This window comes from Natator depressus, chromosome 1 (assembly GCF_965152275.1).
Source record: "Natator depressus isolate rNatDep1 chromosome 1, rNatDep2.hap1, whole genome shotgun sequence".
In the NCBI taxonomy this organism is placed as follows: Eukaryota; Metazoa; Chordata; order Testudines; family Cheloniidae; genus Natator; species Natator depressus.
In genome coordinates, this window is record NC_134234.1 from 27,337,437 (window position 1) to 27,359,296 (window position 21,860).

General features: G+C 43.7%; 1 protein-coding gene across 1 annotated transcript in view; it reads right to left on the reverse strand.

The window, feature by feature from the left end:
- Positions 1–21,860, reverse strand: part of SLC36A4 (solute carrier family 36 member 4) — a 224,511-nt gene that overhangs the window by 193,469 nt on the left and 9,182 nt on the right. The window contains exons 2-4 of the mRNA XM_074956598.1: positions 2,830–2,953; positions 1,864–1,954; positions 430–518 (exon numbers count right to left, since the gene is read on the reverse strand). Of these exons, the coding sequence (XP_074812699.1) occupies positions 430–518; positions 1,864–1,954; positions 2,830–2,951 (302 nt within the window). The 5' untranslated portion in view covers positions 2,952–2,953. The remainder of the gene's footprint in view (positions 1–429; positions 519–1,863; positions 1,955–2,829; positions 2,954–21,860) is intronic.

Consider the following 21,860-nt stretch of genomic DNA (forward strand, 5'->3'; position numbering starts at 1 on the left):
CCTTGTTTTGCTCAGACTCCTTCACTCTTAAAATTAGGGCTAAACAACTAGAACTGCAGTGAGAGAGACAGGGGTTGTTTTCCATTTATGGATATGGAATAAGGTGCAAATCCATCCAAGATGAACCAGCCTAGTTTAGAACACATGAACAGTAGGCAGAAAATGAACTCTATTTAAACAAATATTGTTCAAAGCATTCTAGAAAAGACTATGCCAAACAATTAAGCATTCCTGCATGCCAGTTAGAAGCCATCATTGGTAGTTGCACCAAAAGAAGTTACATGCTCCTTCCTCCTGGGCTCTGACAGATACCTCTGAAGAGATTATTAGAGCACCAAGACGTTTTGCAGACTGAAGACATGAAATGAAACACAGTAAAAAATTGAGGGACTTCAGATGCCATAATGTAACAAATAGCTCCACATTTACCTCTGACACAGATGGTGGCTGCATCGTACCAAGATGTGCATACAATGAACAGATATAATTCCTATAAGCACAAGGCTGATTGGTCCAAGCTATATGGAGAAAGAAAGTAGGAAATGAGGTGTAAATACCTGAAATCCTCTAAGAAGAGTCATTTTCACAGAAATATACAGGGGGGAAAAAAACTCTTTAAATGACATTTCACATTTTATCAAATAAGGATCACCTCCATAAAAGTTTGAAACAAATATGGTAAATAGAAAAACAACTAAGTACTGCAAGTCCAAAGAAGTTTTGATTGCTAGCTTATTAAGGACTCATGTGGCTTTTACATCAAGGACTGAGCAAAAGATGGGATGGTGAACAAAGGGAAAGAAGTAAATGCGGGTAAAGATTTTATCCCAATAGCCACAATTTCACAAAAATATTTGCCATGAAAAATGTATCACACAAAAAAGATGTGATTTTGCACATTCAAACTTATTGTCCTCAATGCTGAGGGTCTTTTTCATTACAAGTCAGCATATTTGGTGCTGCTTAGTAGAGAAGATGATGTGGTCCCTGCCCAAAGGGCCTAAATACAACGATAAATATTACAAATAAGGGAAAATACTGGGACTGGTTGAAAATTTTTCATCAGAGCTATATTTTGGACAGAAAATTGGATTTTTGACTGAACAAAATTTTGCACAGAATATCTGCTTTTGACAGAAAATTTCAAAAAAAAAAAATGTAAACCGAGCAGCCAGAAACTGAAAAATTTTCAATTTTCAGCCAGAAATGGAACATTTTGATTTGGAAATGCTACCACGCTGCCTCAAGGAAGTTTTACTTTGGGTGCTTTATGCCCTCATTCTCCCCTATGGGCCAGGCTCCCCAACTGGACTATGTCTGCCATGATGCAAAGTGGCCATGAGGTTTCCATGAACCATCTCACCAGATCAGCAAGATGGAAGATCCTGGTGCATCACAGGAGATGTAATCCAATTAAGGAGCCCAATCTATAGAAGAGAAGAAAGAAATGAGGCACCCAAACTACAACTCACATTAGGCACCATGGCAGCATTTCTGAACCAAAAGTTTTCGGTTTTCAATTTTTCACAGAAAACTTCACAGAAAGTTCACAGAATTTTCTTCAGGGGACAAAAAAAAAACCCACACACACACACTTTTCCAATCAGCTCTAGAAAATGCAGTGTATAGAGATTAATGTTACATAATGAGCCAATGGCCAGTTCAGGAATCCCAAATCCTAGTCTCCAGTTCTAACTAGACTCTGGAAATGAAAACTAAGATGATGCCCTGTTCAAGTTGATATTGACATAATAGATCATATAATCAAGTTACCTAGATTTTAGTTTTATCACTCTGAACTGCAGAGATGTGCTAACGTTTTCTATGTATCTCTTCCACATGTAAGGGGGAAAAAGCTCTTACCACAATGCCTGCATTTTTTATCGCAAGTGGAAGCCCTAGAAGCCCAGTTCCAATGTTTCCTTTAAGGAGATGAGTAAGTGTTTGCACAAACCTGAAAATACAAATAGTACAGAGTCACAGTGGAGGCTTTGAAGAACATTCAGATAGCTTTTCACCAATCAGTTTATAGAATGTGAAGATAAAATGTATAAGCTTTAAATGTTTCAAGGTGATCAAGGCAGTCTTGTGAAAGATACATAGCAAAAATAGATCGGATACTCAAAGCCAAAATAGTTTGGATACTCCTATCAGGGTCTGGATTTGAGTTCTGAGAGACTGAAGCCAGGTGTTCTCAGGGGAATGGTCCCTGATCTGGAAATTCACTTCAATTGTTGGATTTCATCTTAATTGTGCAGTGAGACTCTCCTTTTGCCTGAGAGAGGGGCAACTAAGTGCAACAAGCTGATGCTGTGCTGATTTTTGCCTAAACTATTTTAAAAGTTATGCCTTTTAAATGGTTGTAGATGCAACCAGGAGTCTGACAAAGAGTAACTTAAATAATATATCAAAGAAAACTTTTTCAGACCCCCAAATTAATCTACATTCAGGTTCATTAAACTTTATTTCCAAGGTCTTCTAGATGCTTCCCATATAATTGAAATAGTATTAAAATAAATTTGATTTGTTTTGTAATAAGGGTTCCTTAGACCCTGAGCAACTCAAACACTTTATATACAGTGCAATCGTTCAAAAAATGTCTTATTTTATCACCAGTACACTGTCAAGTTCTGGAAATTGAGAGCCTACCCAAAATCGTCCTACACCAGAGCTTGGCTTACCAAAAAGCTGTCTGTGAGGATTCCCACAGCAGAATCATAAAGCCATGCTATAGTCATGGGAAAATTCCTTAAAAGCACAGGGATATTTCCAAAGATCAAGTCAAATGTAATAAATTTTAAAGAGAATGACATTTAAAACAGTACATACGTGATGCCCTCTTGATTATCAAGTTGGTAATGCTTCTCAACTGGCAACAATTCATTTTCATGCTCATCATCAGAGATGCTGTCCGAATTCTGTTCTCCAATTAAAGGCTTCATTACTTCCATGTCTGTACAGTACAAGAAACCATTTTAGTACTATGACCAAATTTAGAAATATTCAGTAAATGAAACAGTTCCTAATCTTTTTCTGTAACTGTTGTTCTTCAAGATGTGTTGCACATGTCCACTCTACTGTAGGTGTGTGCTTGGTCAACGCGAAAACTGAAAACCACTTTAGTCAGGAACTTTGGATGAGGTCAAAGGAAAACCTTGTCTCTAAAGATGATTGTATAAGGAGATTCTGATACTAAGGTTTGCAGTTCCCCTACCCTCTTGCCTGAGGAAATAGCAATCAAGGCCACCTTCACAGAAAGGTGTAGCAGAGAACAGGTTGCCGGCAGCTCAAAGAGGAGATCCATCAACTTTGCTAGAACTAAATTTAAGTTCCACAGGGGAACCTGGGTGTGTACCTGTGGATATGATCTGTCCAAACCATTCAGAAAGCTGATGAGCGTAGAGTTTGAAAAAAGTGATCGGTTATCGATGAAAGGGTGGAAAGCTGAAATAGCCACCAAGTGGACTCTGGTGGAACTGAACAGCTAATCCTTATTGTTTCAGAAACAAAAGATAGTCCGGTATACGGTGAATATGAGCTTGAGCTGGGGAAATGCCTTTCTGGGTGAACCAAATGGGAGATCATATCTCGGTCTCATGGGAGCGACAAAGGAGGGCAAGTAAAGTCAAGAACCAATGTTGATGGGGCCATGCTGGGGCTACTAGTATAAGGTGAGCACGACCTTGCTTGACTTTAAACAAGACTTTGAACAGAAGCAGAACTGACAGGAAGGCATACAGCAGGCCTTTCGACTAGGGTAGGAAGAAATCATCTGTCAATGAAACCATGTTGTGACTCACTCGGAAACAAAAAACATGACGTTTTGTTTGTTCTTATTCCAAATAGGTCCATGTGGGGAATCCCCCACCAGTGGAAAATTGACCTGGACACATCTGGTGGTGGCAGCATATGGTTGAATTGACCTGTGTTTCTGGCATATGTATGGACACATCTGGATGAAGAGACCACTTGTGTGACCACTTGTGGTGACTTGTGAACGACCTGCTTAGGTGGTGTGCCCCCCCACCATGTACCTCCTGCCCCCTAGAGGTTCCCAGAGTCCACCCCATCAGCCTTGTTCCCCCACCCTGAGTAGTGCCCGGAGCCCACCCTCCCAGCCTCGTGTCCCCAGCGTCCACCCACCCCGTGGCCTCATGCCTCTTGCCCTGGAGCCCCCACCCCAGTCTCATGCCTCTTACCACCAAGCAGTCCCTGGAGCCCCACACAGACACTCTGGCCTCATGCCGACTGTTCCCAAGTGGTCCCTGGAACCCCCCACCTTGGCCTCATGTCCTCCCCACCCCTGTCCTTCAAGGCCAGTCCCCGGAGCCCTCCCTCGCCCCAACCAGCCTCTTTCCCTCCTCAGTCCCCTTCCAGTCATCCACTTGTGCCACATCTTGGAAGATGAAGTCACAGAGGATGAGTGAGGGAGATTGTGAGGAGAGAAAAAGAGAGCCACAGAGGAAAGCTGATGGGAAATAGTTGGGTGGACACTTAGCATTTCTATAGAATCTTGGGGGGGGAGGAATGTAAAGTGCTGTACAATCCATCCTCAACACTGTGGGTACTGTAAAGTATTATACTTGTTTTACAGATTGGAGATAACAGAGAGGTTAAATGACTTGCCCTCTAGTACATAGTATGTCAGTTAGTTCTCACTGAAATGAGAAACCCAAAAATTGTTATTTCGGACATATCAGATATGGTATTTCTGAAATGAAAGTTTGTTCCCCAGGAACAGCAGCTGCTGTGTGAGATTGTCATTCTTGTCAGTTTCACACAGCAGCATCCAAGGCTCCAAGTATCTGCAGTTCCAAGCCCTGCAATGCAGGCTGCCCTGGGGACACCAGCGCTTCTACTCCTATGCAAGCCTGGAGACTGGAAACCCTGGTGTTCCCCCCACATGAGGCAGCCCATTTCAGGTTCCATGACAGTAAGCCTGGAAGCCCTGAGAGCCCCAGTTAGAGCTCTGGTTCTCAGCGCTTTCCAGACTCCCAGCTGTGAAGACAGGAGCTGAGTTCCAATTAGAGAGTCAAGGCTCCAAGAGTTTCCAGGCTCCCTGCCTCAGAACTGGGAGCCTATAGTCCCAAGAGCCCAGGATCGAGCTGGGTCTCCCAGGCTCCAAGCTCCATAGCAAGGAACCTAGAAACTATGGAAACCCTGCCACACTGTCTGCCCCAGAGCCACAGACCCTCGAATCAGTGCGTCTGCACATGTGCCCCAGAACCACAGGCCCTGGAAGCAGTGGGGTCTGGACCTCTGTCCCTGTGTCATTGACCCTAGAAGCTCTGGGGTCCATGGTTCTGGGGCAGTCCCCTGAACTTTGTTTCATCAGAAAGTTTCTGACCAGTTCTACTCTCAAACATTTTCCAAAAAGGAAAGATGTTTGTCTCTGGAGTTTTATCAGTTTACTAGAGAAGTTAGATTGCATTAGCATGAGCAGAGCTAGCCACCTCCAAGAAAGTCCACCCAAAAGTCTCAACTACTGCAACATCTTCCTCTCCCCATGAAACCCACATTGCCTCACTCTAGTCTACACAAAATGCTACAATGAAAGTAATCTTCCCTGCTGGTTTTGATCACATAATTCCCCTCTCTGAATCCCTCCATTGTTGCATCAAATTCAAACTTCCTGTTATCACTTTCAAAGCTCTACGCATCCCTACTTATCTTAGATTTGCATCGCTCCCCCATCTCCTCTGCTCTCACAATGTTTCCACAATTGACTACCATTTGCCAGCTTCTTATACAAAAATTTCTATGTGGTGCCCATGCATAGCATGCCTTTTCAGAGCTCCTCCACAAGACCCCTGCACTTTGTAGGGAGAAGTTTCACTTGAAACCCCAGTTCTGCCATGCTACAGACAGAGAACTGATTGACATGTACAATAAGTACAGAAGAATTACATATTGTTTCCTATACTCGTAGCCTCTCTCTACTTGTCCTTCCACGTGTCCTTGGATTGTGAGCTCCTTCAGGAAAGGACCACCATTCCTTCTTGTCTATTTGGAACATCCCTTGCACGTCAACCTACCATAAAACCATACACTCCTTACACATTCTAAACTTTTACTGAACTTCTGAGTATTCTTCTTTCCAATAAAAACAATGGGGAGTCCTTGTGGCACCTTAGAGACTAACAAATTCATTTGGGCATAAGCTTTCGTGGACTAGAACCCACTTCATGAGATGCATGGAGTGGAAAATACAGGAGGGCAGGTATAAATACACAGCACATGAAAAGATGGGAGTTGCCTTACCAAGTGGGGCGTCAGTGTTAACGAGCCAATTCAATTAAGGTGGAAGTGGCCTATTCTCAACACTTAAAAGTGGCAATTCTTCAATAAAAATCTTCAAAAAGACTCCAAAGAGAAACTGCAGAACTGGAATTAATTTGCAAACCGGACGCCATCAAATTAGGCCTAAATAAAGACTGGGAGTGGATGGGTCATTACAAAAACTAAATTTCCCTCTGCTGATACTTACACCTTCTTGTCAACCGTTTGAAATGGGCCACCTTGATTGCATTGGCCTCATTAGCTCTACAAAAATGTTTTTTTTCCCCTTCCTTGGTATTCACCCCTTCTTGTCACCTGTTGAGAATAGCCCACTTCCACCTTAATTGAATTGGCGTGTAGTGTTCTAGCTCAGTTTTTTAATATATGTGGGGAAGTGATGGGGGGAAACTCATGCATGCAATTAAAAACATAAGAATATGGTTATATAGAAACCAATTCTGAAATTTTAGATAAAACCACTAGAGATTTGCACACATTTTGAGGGAAGCACAGATTTCCATTTTCCCTAGTTATCAATATTCCATCATCCAGAGCCAAGGAAATTACAGATGTTCTTTTGCCTCAGCAGCTACAAGACAGCAAAATCAGAATGATCGGTTATGTAGTATAATCTCTCTGGATTATAACATTTCTGCTCTGGGAAAGAAATGAAATGGCAGTTATTTATAAACTGTTGAACAATAGCTATGCAAATTCTAGTTTACAGTATGAACAAAACGTCTATGGTACAAAGAACCACATCCTCCATGCATATGCTGCAGATGAACTATACTGCAGTCTTTTCTTCACTCATGTTCCTTACCAAAAAAAAAAAAAAAGAAAAGGAAAGAAAAAAAGATTTACTACACAGTGACTCCTGATCAAGATGCAGTGCATGAGCCATTGAAATCATGTGCCTAAGGCAGCTGCCTTTTTACTTCTTTGTGCTTACCATCTTCACAAGGAGTTCAGCCTTAGGAGGTGAGGGAGCTCAGCAGGAGAAAACAAGGAGGGACCCTCTCTCCTGCGGAGGTACTGAGTTTAAGCAAATATTAATTTGTATTGCAGTAGCACTCAAAAGCCCTGATCTGCAGTCAGGACCTCATTGGGCATTGTATACACACATAATGAAGACAGTGTCTGCTCCAAACAGCTTACAATTTAATTAGAGAGTATGAGACACAACAGTTGGATGCAGACAAAGACAGCACAAGGTAACAGTGAGACAATTATGAATGGTATAATAAGAAACAGCACACCAACTGCTTAGCCATTGTCAAGTATTTTGCAGGCTTAATCGCAAAAAAAGTGAGTTTTAAGGAGAGATTTGGAGAACATAGTGGCTCAGAAGATTTTTCTTTAAGGGACCTTCTCCCGCATTAAAATGCAAGCACAGGAGAAACCATGAAGGTACTGGTGTGAGGAAAAAAAAAAAGATTGATAAGCAATAACTTCTTCCTCTGCTATTTTTCTGCCTGGACAGGTAAGTAGTGCAGTAGCTCAGCCAATGTTGAAGGAAAGACATTAGTCTCTTAGTGAAATAGAAAAGCTTTAGCTTATTTGTTGTTTTTGTCCCTCTTTAATCAGTCAGAGTACTCTGGCTTCTTGATAGCTGCATCCTCTTCCTATAAAGTCAATCAGCCACTCCTTGACTATGGTTATCCTTAGGCACTGCCCAGCCCTGCTGTGGCTAAATCAGGATTGTTGATGGAAGAGTCGATAGCATGAGAGTCAGCACAGGCAATTCTGCTGTTTAGAGAGACCTGCAGAGGAAACCTGGGCTTCACATTGGCCAGGAATTGCAAGAAAGCCCGAGATAAGCCTGTGACAGCCTCAGGAGCCGAAGTCCTAGACCTTTTCCACTGGGATATTTGCCACAGGCGTAGCTTGTATCGTTATGAATCTCTAACACCGGTACAATTTACAATGGTGCATTGTCCCACAGTTTGAAAATGATGCAAATCATGCTGCACTGGCATAAACTTTGCCTACACTAGGTGTTTGCTCTTGATGCAGCTATACTACAGTCTAACTGCTCTCAGGATTTGGAAAGGCTGCAATCCATAATTTATTTTTCTTTTGTTAACTCAGTGGAACCTCACTTGTTCATCCTGACTTGGGTTTCCAGTTACTATTATGAATTATTACGACTAACAATCATTTAAACAAGCAAGAACAATTCATTATAAAAGGAGTTTGTTTTAAAAATTGTACTTTAGTTTCATTTATAAAGTAGTGCCTTAATGGCAACAAAAATGAATAGGGGTATGGAATGTGAGATTAATAAAACTGGGACTTTTCAGCTTGGAAAAGAGATGCCGAAAGGGGATATGATACAGGTCTATAAGATCATGACTGGTGTAGAGAAAGTAAATAAGAAAGTGTTATTTACTCCTCCTAACACAAGAACTAAGGGTCACCAAATAAAATTAATAGTCAGCAGGTTTAAAACAAACAAAAGGAAGTATTTTTTTCACACAACACACAGTCAGTCTGTGGAACTCTTTGCTAGAGGATGCTGTGAAGGCCAAGACTATAAAAAGGTTAAAAAAAGCACTAAAGTTCATGGAGGATAGGTCCATCAATGGCTATTAGCCAGGATGGGCAGGGATGGTGTCCCTAGCCTCTGTTTGCCAGAGGCTGGGATTAAGCGACAGAGGATGGATCACTTAAGGGGGAGGGATAGCTCAGTGGTTTGAGCATTGGCCTGCTAAACCCAGGGTTGTGAGTTCAATCCTTGAGAGGGCCATTTAGGGATCGGGGGCAAAAATTGGGGATTAGTCCTGCTTTGAGCAGGGGGTTGGACTAGATGACCTCCTGAGGTCCCTTCCAACCCTGATATTCTAGATGCAGCAGTTGATGATTACCTGATCTGTTCATTCTCTCTGTTCATTGGCCACTGTCAGAAGACAGGATACTGGGCTAGACGGACCTTTGGTCTGACCCGGTATAGCCACTCATGTTCTTAATGTACCAGTAAATGCTCTCTATGCCATACAAAATTAAGTTTTAGGGTACATCTACCCTGCAATGTAAGCCCAGGGTTAGTGGGACTCAAGTCAGCTGACCCATGTTAGGGAACCCTGGGCTTGAGCATCTACGTTGGTTTTTAACCCCACGTTAAGACTTTTCTAACCTATGCTCAAACCTGGGGCTCTGGCATCCACACTAAAGCACGCAGACCTGAGTCAAAATAATCATATCCCAGCGTCCCTAGCACACCCCCGAAATGAAACACTTGTAACCCTAGATAGTGGTGCATTATGAGAAAACTTCACTGCCCACCCAGCACATTACAGGAAGTTTGAACAGCCCACCAAACACAGCCTGCTGAGCAGTCATTTTGGTCTGTGCGCTCCAAGCAACCAGAGAAGGCACCTTTTAACGAAGTTCTCATGCTTGTGCTTTCACTGCTTTGGCAGCCAAGTGGCAGAGCATCCACAAGGCACTAGTGGACATTTCAGACACAATTTCTGTCCCACCAAACGTACCTGATGCAGCTGCAGGAGGAGTACCCTGGCACCGCGGACTCACACTGGCAGATGCTGCTCAGTATAACTGGCAGAGCCGCTGATGTCCCCTACGTAGACTGCAGCTTCTGGTGCAGGGCTACAAGCACAGACCAGGGGATCACATCGGCATGCATACTCAAGATGACCAGCAATGGATCCAGAACTTTTGCAGTTGAAGAAAGCCACATTTCTGGAGCTTGTGAGCAGCATGCCCCCACCCTCCAGTGTAAATAGACACAACTGAGGTCACCCTTGCCGGTCCAGAAGCAGGCTGACATAACTGTCTGGAAGCTGGCTACTCCAGACTGCTATGGGTCCACTGGCACTGGTGGGGTTGGAAAGTTGACTATGGGTTAAGTGGTGGCGGAGATATCTGAGCCTATCAGGCATGCAGTTTACCCCAAGGTGACAGACATTAAATATATTCCTGAGGTAGTTGCTGGCTTTGAGAGAATGTGGTTGCTTAACTGTGCGAGGACCAGTTCTGGGACTTTTGCACTCACAGTTTGCCCTCCTCAAGGAGCACAAGTACATAAACTATGAAGGGTATTACTCCATTGTTACACGGGCACTAGTGGACCACAGAAGCAGATTTATGAAAGTCAACTTGAGCAGTACTGGAAAAAGTTCACAATACCTCAGTGTTTCGCCACTCAGAAGTCCACATTCATGGACAGACGAGAACACTATTCCCACCACGACCGACCTAAATGGTGCTACTGTCCCCACTGTTACTCTGGGGACCCCGCATACTCACTTTTTGCCTTGCCTTATGAAACGATACTCTGATTTCAGAGTCCCAGGCAAAAGATTTAATTACACCCTCAGCAGATGTAAAAGAGTTATTGAATGTGCTTTCAGCAAATTAAAAACATGTTGGAGGTCTCTAAAAACCCATGCCAGTATCAATGCTGTCCACATGACTGTGGCTTGCTGTGCTCTTCACAACCTTTGTGAAGCCAGAGGTGAGCCATTTCCCCCTGAATGGACCTATGACTGCAAAGGGATGCTGGATTGGTACCCTCAGCCAGAAAGTGCACCTACCACTGCTGGAGCTGGTTGCAGCCAGGCAGCAGAAGTCAGAGATGCTTTGTGTTCTCACTTATGGACTTCCAAGGCTCAATGGAAGAGGGGGAATAGTACCTGTATGAATGTGCTTCAGGAGGAAAAGTGTCTTGTTCACTTTGGTTTTTTGGAAGGGTAGGGGGCAGTGCTTGGTAGGGGTGTGGACTTGATGGCAATGCAAGTCTGAATGCCATGATGAATAAGGAATATGGGTGAGAGGGGGAAGCATGAATGTACAGACTGCCTTTACTGAAATGTGAAATGCTGTACTTAGCTAAATAGAGGAATATGGTTTGTTTACTAATGCTTAATTGCTCCTGAACATGGTTTTAGCTTTATCTTCTCAAATCATTATTGCATTATGTGATGCAGTGATAACAATAAACTTCCTTGAAAAACATTAGCGTTATTTGTGAACATGTCTTAAAATATTAAAAGACACACAGTATTGGGCAGGCCAGCTGCCATTACAAAACCACACACACACACACACACACACACACACACACACACACACACACACACAAAAGAGGGCAGAAAACAGTTAATACCCAACACCATCCACCCCTCTCCCCAGTGCTACATCTCCCTTGGCCCCAAGTTCTCCTTTCCCGTTGTGACAGGATACCCTCTCACTCCGGGGTGCCACTGAGCCCGCCCGTTCCACCAGCCTGGGCTCCCTCACCCTGTCCTGCTGTGCCAGACCCTCAAGCCTCCTCTAGGACACACTCAGGTAACGCCACACCCAGCTGCAAAGGGACACAGACACTGAGATCAGCTCTGTGTAGAAAGACTCAGATTGGGGATTGCCCAGCACTCAAGTGCACACCCCCTCTGGGATGTAAACCCAAAATGGTATGGTCTTGCGCTGCACAGAAATCCATACAGCGTAAGCTCATGAAAATCACCCCCTCTTTCAATGTGGAGGAAGATATTCACAGCTTTTTGCTCCCCAGTTATGAATTGCACAAATTTTTGTTTTCTATAAACCAGTACATTTATTAACAGCAAAGAACAGATTTTAAGTGATTATAAGGGATAGCAAACAGATCAAAGCAGATTACAAATGAGCAAATAAAGCAAACACGCAAACTAAGCTTAATACACTACAGAAACTGGCTACAAGCAGTAATTTCTCACCCTAAATGTTGTTTTAAGCTGGTTGCAGAGATTCTTGAAGACAAACTTCTTCTGCTTGCAATTTAGAATTCCAGATATTCCTTTCACAGACCAGATACCTTCTACCCTGGGTCCAATTCTTCCCCAGTTCAGTCTTAGGTATTTTTAGCAGTCATCTTGGGCGGGGATTCAGTGAAGAACCAACCCTGATTAACTCACTCCCCAGCCTTAAATAGGATTTACATATGGCGGGAATCCTTTTTTCCCAGTTTAATCCCCACCCCCTACTCATGGAAAAATACTAGCAGTCCAAGATGGTGTACAGCACCAGGTGACGTGATCACATGACCCTGTAGTATCAAAGCAGCATCCCAGGAAGCTTCTCACGAAGGTGGGAGATTAGCATCTTCAAAGTCCTATTGTCCTCCCTAATGGCCCATTGAGTAACCAGCCAGACTCTAAATCTAGATTCTAAAAGATTGGCAACAGCATGATTTGTGGATAAGATCTGACTTGTATTTTGACCTGGGTCTGGGGCTTGGTCCTTTGGGATCGAGGGAACCTTTTTTCCTTTACTGGGGTGTTGGTTTTCATAACCATTCATCCCCCTAACAAGTGTCGCTGGTGGTGATACTGGGAAACTGGAGTGTCTAAGGAAAATGCTTGTATGACTTATGGTTAGCCAGTGGGGTGAGACCGAAGTCCTCTCTGTTTGGCTGGTTTGGTGTGCCTTAGAAGTAAAGGAAACTCAGCCTTGGGCTGTAACTGCCCTGCTCTAAGCAATTTGTCCTGAATCGGTACACTCAGTTGTGTTCCACAAAAGGCAGCATCGTTACAAGGATACATTGCCAGGTGATCATGTCGTGGTGTTGGGAGGATACTCTTGCAGCCATTATGGACAGCAGTTGCTGAAACAGTTTTCTCTGTCCTCCTCCCTTAGCCACAGTTCCTGGAACAGAAACTCCTTTGCAAGTGCCCGTTCCCACACTGAAACCCTGTCCCGCACCTGGGTGGCAAGCCTCAGGCTTTCCTCCTGTCTGTCAACATGCCATTGCTGCAGGTCTTTTATCCCTCTTCTTCTGATACAGGACCTCCTGGTCCGCCCTGTCAAGAGCATCAACCATAACTTCATCGTGGAAGCACTTCCTTTTGGAACAAATCAGTGAAGGTGTGTTAGGCCAGAGATCAAGTTCCTGAAGAACAGCAGGCAGTATCAGTTGAGAGTTCTGAAACAGGACCAGAAACAGATGGTTATTGTCTAAATTCGCTGAGTAGAGGAGCACAGAATTAATTATTGTGGAATCCCAAGGACATAAAAGGTAACATTTCTAAAGTGAACTAACACTTTTTGAAGGGGATGATTCAGTCCTTATACTGTCTCTGGACACAGCCTGGTTAATTGCAGTTACAGAAGGAAAGAGACAATGGTAAATTTAAGTTATAACCTTTTTCTGTTTCATAAAAATTTCATAACTAACTGAAATTTAGTGCCCTTGCTGTAATAGTATTTTTCGGTCTGTGATGGAATACACCTTGTATTCACACCCCATATATTACCGTAATAATCATTGTACAAGGTATGCCTTGTAAGGTATCATTTGAAAACGCAAATTTTGATGGTGAATATTGTCCTGATAAAGCGTGTGGCAACACTGTATGTGAAGTTTAAGATTCCCCTGTATGATGTTAAGAGTGCATGTTCCAAAACTCTCATACCACCAAACTGGTCAAACAGGCCTATCTTGAACAAAGGAGTGTATGTTTGTCGTAATTTGCATCTAAACAGTAAACAGAGTCATCAAGCAGGAAGGGAAAACAAAGGAAACTCAAACAGGTGGAAAAAAACAGTAGGGAACATCCTTCTACACAACTGTCGCCAGTTCCCAGCTGGAATGTTTTTCAAGAGGGGGACTGAAACAATAAAAAGAAGGGACAAACACCCCTCTGGATCCCCCCTTCCCCTGCCCACCACATTCTCTTCATCTGAGAACACAAAAGGAAACAGCCATTGGATGTTCGGGAGGGGTGGGGCAGTCCTGAGCTGAAGAATTTGGTCAGTAACTTTGCTAGAAGCACGTGATGAAAAATTTTCCTTGAATTTAATATAGTGCAAGTTAGACACTAGTAAGCATTATATCTATTATTCTTGTAGCTATTTCTGACTTTATGCCTCATCACTTGTACTCACTTAACATATCTCTTTGTAGTTAATATACTTATTTTACTGTGTTATGTAATCCAGTGTGTTTAAGTTGAAGTGTCTGGGTAACTATTTAATGTAATAAACTTGTATATTATTCCTCTTGTATATTAAGGGAATAATGGACTTTATCTATTTGTACTGTCCAGGAGAGGGCTGGGTAGTACAGGTCATACTTTTGTGTGGGGGAAATTCAGGACTGGGGGTGTGTTGTGGTCACCCTACAGTATAATCGAGACTGGTGAGAGCCAGGGTGTAACTGGCAGGCTGCACTTACACACAGACACTCAAGGTAGGGCTTGCATGCTGAAAGGCAGTTTGTGAGCGGCCCAGATGGGAACTAATTCAGCAAGGCATTGTAAGGCACCCAAGGTTGCAAGGCAGAGATGACACAGCCTTTCCCCCACCCCCACCCAGAATTGAATCCTGATAGGTCACACTGTCATTTCAGGCCTTTCATATTTTGGAAGACATAGCAGTTCTTGTAGTGCTCTACTGGCAGAGAGATGTTATTCCAAGCTGCTGGAAGGAAACCTGCAGTGTGTGCAGCTGAAGTATTCAAATATATAGTAACCAAACAGCATATTTGTGAGTGGCGTGGACTAGTCAGCTATACTGGCGGCCTGGAAGATACACCCTTCCCTGCAATGTGATGAACTATCTGGAGTTCCTGCTTCAGGAAAAGTTTACAGCAATCAGCAGCCAGGACTGGGTCACAATCCAGGAGGGAATTACCATGATGCTACATTAGCTCACACATGGCTTATCCTGTTATTCCTGCATGCAAACACACTGAAATCTGCAGCTTTCTTCCACCCCACATCTGACACAGTTCTGGGGGGGAAAACTGATGCCCCATTCATTCTTTGCAGAAATTATTTTGTGACTGACAAACTGCATGGATTACCTCTAACTGAAATGGACTAGATTTGGAAATAGAATAAAGTTTCCCAAACACACACACACACACACACACTCAGTTCACTGTTTACAGGCGGCTCCATAGATCCAGGAGGAGTGAGTACATAGTGGCAAATTTCTTATTACTGAAAGGAAAACATGAATGACCCTAGTAAACATCTGTGACTTAACCTTTACAGTTATTAACGTTTAAATTCCAAGTCACTGTTTTGAACTCCACATGGTGTGTGGGATAGGGTGGATGCCAAAGCACTGTGATACAATCCATCATTAGTGGCCAAACACTGGTAGCCAGTGTGTCTCGTTTTTGCATTGCTTCTTAGAGCAGAAATAGCTGTGATGGAATCCCCGGCATGCAACCTGGTCTGTGGAACTGCTGAGCTCTCTGTACCACAACCCTGGGCTACCCTCACACTGTGATGCTGATGTCAAGTTACAAACCTCTGGCAGGTACGGTACTTAGCCAACCACGGGCAGGGACACATCCAGTTGAGTTACGTGAAAGATCTCCCAGCCACTCATGAACCAACAATGGACAGGCTCCAACCAAGTCCCTGCCTGTTCCCCAGTCTTGCACCCCAGAACTGTACTGTCTTGAACTGGTCAGAAGCCTGGCCAGTGTAAATTCATTATCTAGTTTGTCACTCCCTCAATGTGGAATGGACCACTCTAGCCTTTGTGGACTAAGCTGAGATTTCCCAAGCACTTCAACCAAAACACACTGTTTTAGGTAAAATATAAAACAGATTTATTAACTGCAGAAAGATAGATTTTAAGTGATTGAGTAGGAGGCATAGAGATCAAAGTTGGTTACTTAAGAAACAAAAATAAATTTGCAGTCTTAGTTCTACAAACTAAACAGGATTTGAATCAAGCAGTGCCTCACCCTGACAAATGGTACAAGCAGATCCTCAATACACAGACTGGATTCCCTTTTCCACCCTTCCCCAGTCCAAAGTTTTTATCCTCCAGCTGTTCTTCCAGATTTTGAGTTGAGGCGGGAGGGAGGCCCAGTCTGTGTATTGAGGAACTGTAACCTGCTTGTACCATCTGTCAGGGTGAGAAAAGCTGTTTGATTTGACTCTTGCTAAAAGTTTAGGATTTAGAATGTGTGTTTAGTTTTTTACTTTTTTAAGGTAACCATCTCATTGTCATGCCTCCCACTTATAATCACTTAAAATCTATCTTCCTGTAGTTAATAAATCTGTTTTATATTTTACCTAAAACAGTGTGCTTTGTTTGAAGTGCTTGAGAAATCTCAGTTCAGTTTACAAAGGCTAGTGTAGATCCACACCACATTGAGGGAATGTCGAACTTGATAATGAACTTACACTGGCCAGGCTTCTGACCAGTGCAAGACAGTACAGTTCTGGGGTGCAAGACTGGGGAACTGGGGGGGAATTGGCTGGAGCCTGTCCATCGTTGGCTCATGAGTGGCTGAGAGAGCATTCACGTAACACAGCTGGATGTGTCCCTGCCTGTGGATGGCTAAGTGCAGTACCTGCCAGAGGTTTGTAACTTGACATGAGCATCACAGCATAAGGGCCAGCCCAGGTTGTTTGGACAGCGGGCTCAGCAGTCCCACAGTCCAGATTGCACCCTGGGGACCCCATTACTATAATAATAAACTGTAAATTTGAGTCACACACTTACCGGACTCTGGGAAGGCTTCTGTCTCCAGGTTTTCTGCAGGCTCAGCTGAAGAGCTCTTCCAAGTAGGGACCAAGAATGTGCTGTTGATCCTGATCCATAGCCTGCTCTGGGACTGGTTTCACTGAAAGAGAGTCACTTCTTGCTCCTCACTGGGAACCTGCTGCTGACTCCTATCAGCCTCCATACTGGATTCAGGGACCATCAGGGCACCATCCCAGCTGACCAGGTTGTCATGAAGCACAACTTGGCTTCATGCTGGGTGCATGGGCCAGAACCCAATGAAAGTTATCTCACAATGGGCATGTCGCTGGAAAATTGCTCGAGGTGCATTTCTTGTCCCTGGTCTTCCAGTACAGATGCTCCGCGACTTATGCAAGCGTTCCATTTCGGAACACTTTGCGTAACTCGAATTTTGTGTAAGTCGGAAACGTATACCCGACCATTACGCAAAAAAAACAAAAAAACACTCCTATTTCTAGCTTACGGAACTTTTTCTGAAAGTGCAGATTTGCTTAAGTCGGGTCTTGCATAACCCGGGGAGTGTCTGTACTCTCTATTCAGCCTCTTAATATGCTCTCTGCACCAACCACCTGCCCAGAAAATCTGCAGAGCTGTCAGCTTTTTAGCTAGCTGCTGGTTCACATGGTCATTCCTGGTGTTTTTGCTGAAGTCTGCAGTTTTCCTGGCCTTGCACCAGAGATTCAGTAAAATTCGGCTGTGATCCCGTGACTATGAAGCAGCTCACTTTGCAAAAAAACATGATCTGTTCACTCTCCACTGCAACCACTGATAGTGTGGTTGCAGATCAGTGATCAGAAGAGAATGGGTTAAATGCTGACCTGAGCTGCTGCCATTCACGTGCGGGGCGGGGCGGGGCGGGGGGGGGGGAAGGAGGGAGGGAGGGTGGCTTCCATTTTCAATAGAGGGGATTAGAGATTGTTGGGATAGAGAGGACTAAGGAAATTGTCCCATGGAATTGTGGAATACTTCCGTCTGACTCCCAGTACCTGAATCATACAGGGCTGCGTCTACACTGCAAAGCAACAGGGCTCACATCCTGGGTCCCGGCTTACCTCGTGCTCGGACCTGCAGCCCTACAAGGTCCTGTGTCCAAGCCCTGAGTTAGTGCAATTGCAGTGTAGATGCAAGGGGGGTTACACTTGTGCCCAAGCTCAAGCACAGGCTACAGTGTAGATGTACCATTAGTAACACAGAACCTCACTTCAGCAACAACTAGTTCATGTCTCTTCTCATGTCTCACGGACAACTTGTGCACATCCAAGTTAGATGTGTGCATTTCCAGAACTGAATTAGCAAGGTTCTGCCTTTAATGCACTTCAAGTCAACTTCTCATAAGTCATCTCATTGCACACCAGCCTATGGCATACATTGTGAGATGAAGGCTTCAGAACCCAATGTGGTGCAGGAAACCCTCTCTGAATTTCCTCAAGAAGCCTTCTTTCCAAGACAGCTAAAAGAAAAAGGCTGCATGTGTTTCCTACAGATACAATCATGCTGTCACAGGCTGATAATCCTTCACAGAACCTCCTTCGACACACACACAAAAAGTAGCTCCCAACGGAGATGTTTACCTGCTAGCTCAGGCAGAGAAAGAGCAAATAAGGAATTTACCTTACTGACCCACTGAAGATAGGTGTATCCAAACTCAGGGAAAGAAAGAAAAAAAGGGAGTCTTTATGTAACCTCCATTACTCAGGTTTTTAGAGGTCTATTAGACTGGACCTAACAACTTTGTTTTCGTTAAGCACACATCTATTTGTAAAGTATTGATTTATATCACAACTTGAATATTGCTAGAAGGTCGCAAAATCACTTCCGTCTGTCTACCAAACTATTACAATAAAAGGGAACGTTAGATGCACAACCTTAGAATATTCCTCCGAGTCTATTTTATTCCTATTATGTACACAAGTCCTGTTTGCCTTAAAAGAAGAAGGCAAAAAAGCACAGCCAAGAATACCAGAAACAATTCCACCTTCCAAGCTCAGGCCTATTATCAATAGCTTCTGTCTGACCTGATGACCTACTTCCAGCCCTCTGCCCTGCACTAGAAATTTACCCAGATGCAAGCCACAGATTCCGCAATTGTTTTAAATAAAGAGCCTCAGATGGTTCAGGTGGACTTGGACATGAGCTGCACCCACACTGGTAAAACCAGTACAAGAGCTGTAATTTTCCACCACTGCACCTCTACTGGTGTAGCAACGGCAGAGGCCACAGTGTAATTAAAGAACAGTAGGTGATTTCACCCTTTTCTACCACTGTGCAGTCTGGCCCTACTTTGCCAGCAAAGCAGCGTTTTCATTAATCTAATTACTGTATTACAAATGGACGTGTAAACTGCTAGTCTGAGCAAATGACTGGGAAGCAGAAACTCTAATTCAGGTCAAAGCAAAGAATTTAAATGGATTACTATATAAAAATATTTATGATGAAGATGGTAAAAAAAATGAAACCGCCCAGAAAACTGATGATGGTATAAACACCCACACTCTGTTTACATGACAGATCAACGACAGGCCTGTACCAGAGATTTTTCTGTGTGTGCACGGGCGCACACAGGGCCTCTTAGTACAGCTGCTCACAACATAAAAGGAATTCCTCAGCCAGGACCAACCCAGACTCATGTGCAACTGGAGTCATCTTGCCTGGGATTTTCTGTCCAGCAAAGAGAGTAAGCGTACTGTCTCACACCCACAGAGTAACCCTTAGACACAGGACAGGGTGTGCCTGCAGCAACCAGTACATGATCCCATCTCAGGACTATTAATAGAAAAACAGTGTGACCAGGTTTCCTCTGCAGCATCCCCTTTGGCCCATCAGGGTACAATTCACCCAGTTGCAGGTATCCACTGATGGACCTCCCAGAGACAGCAACCTAAGATCGCAACGCTTTGGTCCTCTGGCCAAGGCACACTTCAGTCCCTCCCTTTTCAGGGAGTTATGCTCTAGAGGAATCATGAACACGAATGCACACACACACACATTCTCAACTTTTGGTGGGACCCCACACTTCTACTGAGGGCTTGTCTCCAAATATGCCATGCCTCTACCAATTCCTCAGAGCCTGGCTGTTCCTTCTACCAGCCAGATAAGCCCCCACTAAACTAGTTCAGTCTCAGGGCTGCAAGCAGGCTTCTCTCCCAACAAGAAAATGAGACTCTCTCTGCTCTCATTCCTGGTCAGCCCAGAACTGGGCTAAATCTCCTACTTTTAACTCCCCCTCCCTCTCCATGCCTTACAGTTGCTCCAGGTGTAGTGCTGCGGACCAGTTGGGTTCACAGGCTCTCATTAACCCACTCGTTGCCAGCATAGGGCCTGTCCACCCCATCAAAATCAGTTTCATTATATTGCTATTTTTTATATACCACTAAAGTAAAATTGTATGGGTTTTACATCTATGATTCATAACGGGGCTCCAAAGAGACTCTGTATATATGGATACAGACCAAAGTCCTAAAATCTAAACCATGCCATCCATTCACTGATCAGAGGAGGTACTGTGAAAACCAAGGGCATGAAAATTAGCATTCAAAGAAACAACTCTGGATCAAGTATGAATTCAGGATGAACTGGATGTAAAAAATGCAAGTGTTGTGTGATACAGATTCTTAGACTATAATCTCTGAAAAGGAAGTGCTATACTACAGAACAACTACTATCTGTATAAAAAAAATCCACATAAAGTGATGTTTTATTTAATAAGTCATCTGTAACCATGATAGTAGTGTCTAGCACTCTCTTCAAACACCCCTGAAAGACAGAAACTGAGGAAACTGAGGCAGAGAAAACCAGTTTACCTAAACCCACAAAATTACTCAGAGAACTGGGATTAGAATTTGGAATTCCTGCTACCCGTTCATATGATGACAGCAGTTGTCCATAGGTCAAGGTCTAATTGAATAATCTGATTCATGTGCATATATTTGCTCTGAATAGATCTAAATATAGTAGCCAAAATAAACACACCAATCAGCATTTAGCCAGTCACAGTGTGGCATCCGCATGTATCACTGGTTCTCCTGAAGTATAGTAGTGTCCTAAAGCAATCCAACTGCTCCTACTCAGCCTCCGGCCTTGCCAACTGTTTATCCTCAAGTTGACTCCTGTTGCCATCACATCTCCTGTTCATCGGGTAGTTAGCACAACTTCGGCCTTTAAATCTAGTCCAGGTCCATTTGGAATGACGGGGCCAGGGCAGTTTATCAGGTTTGGGTTGTAGCAATGTATTTTGACCTACAAAGCCCGATAGGGTTTGGGTCTGCATGCCAGAATATTACGCTTCCCTCTCCATGATACTTCAGGAGTTACAGTTAGCACAAGTACTACAGCTGAAAACTCCCTGATTTTAAAAGAAGGGAGGTAGAGGCAGAGCATTGTCAATAATGTGTTCCTCAGCTCTGAAATTTACTTCCCTCCTTGGTCTACTAGAGCTGGATTTGATGACCTTCAGGGCATGCTGCAAGACATATCCATTTTTCTCAAGCTTTTCCAGGGCATGGAGAAGGATAATGATTGGGGAATAGAGCTGCTGCAAGAGGAATCATGTGTTATAGGATGGAGGATCAATTTACGATCTTTTAAACTATGGAGTGTTTTGTTTGGGCTTTTTTAAAAAAAAAATAAAATACAGGATCTAGGGCACCGGATGGGGGATTTCAAAAGTGTAAACAAACAATAAAAATTACAGTTGGAGTATTGGAGGGTAGGTGTGAGGCAACATGAGTTCTTTAACTGTACTGACTGTTGGCTCAGTGTACACACCTTAAAACTCTCACCCTTAAAACTTGCTCCCTGTGACAGAGTGCTAGACAAGAACAGCTGATCCAGCACTCTGGTTACAGCAGTTCCAATCAAACAATGCAGAATGGTGCTGGTTAAACAGAGTTGTGCCTGATTTGTGGGTGGAGGAGAGCTGATAGGCTAATTAAACTATTAGGCAGAGTGTACAAACAGGTACAGGAAGAAAGTACAAAGGGGGGAAAGCAGGCAGCAGGGAGAGGAAAGAGGTTGCTCTTCCCGGCTTGGTGCAGGAGCTGGGGGCTTCCTAGGACTGTTGGAGCAGAACTGTATATAGCAGGGGTTCTCAA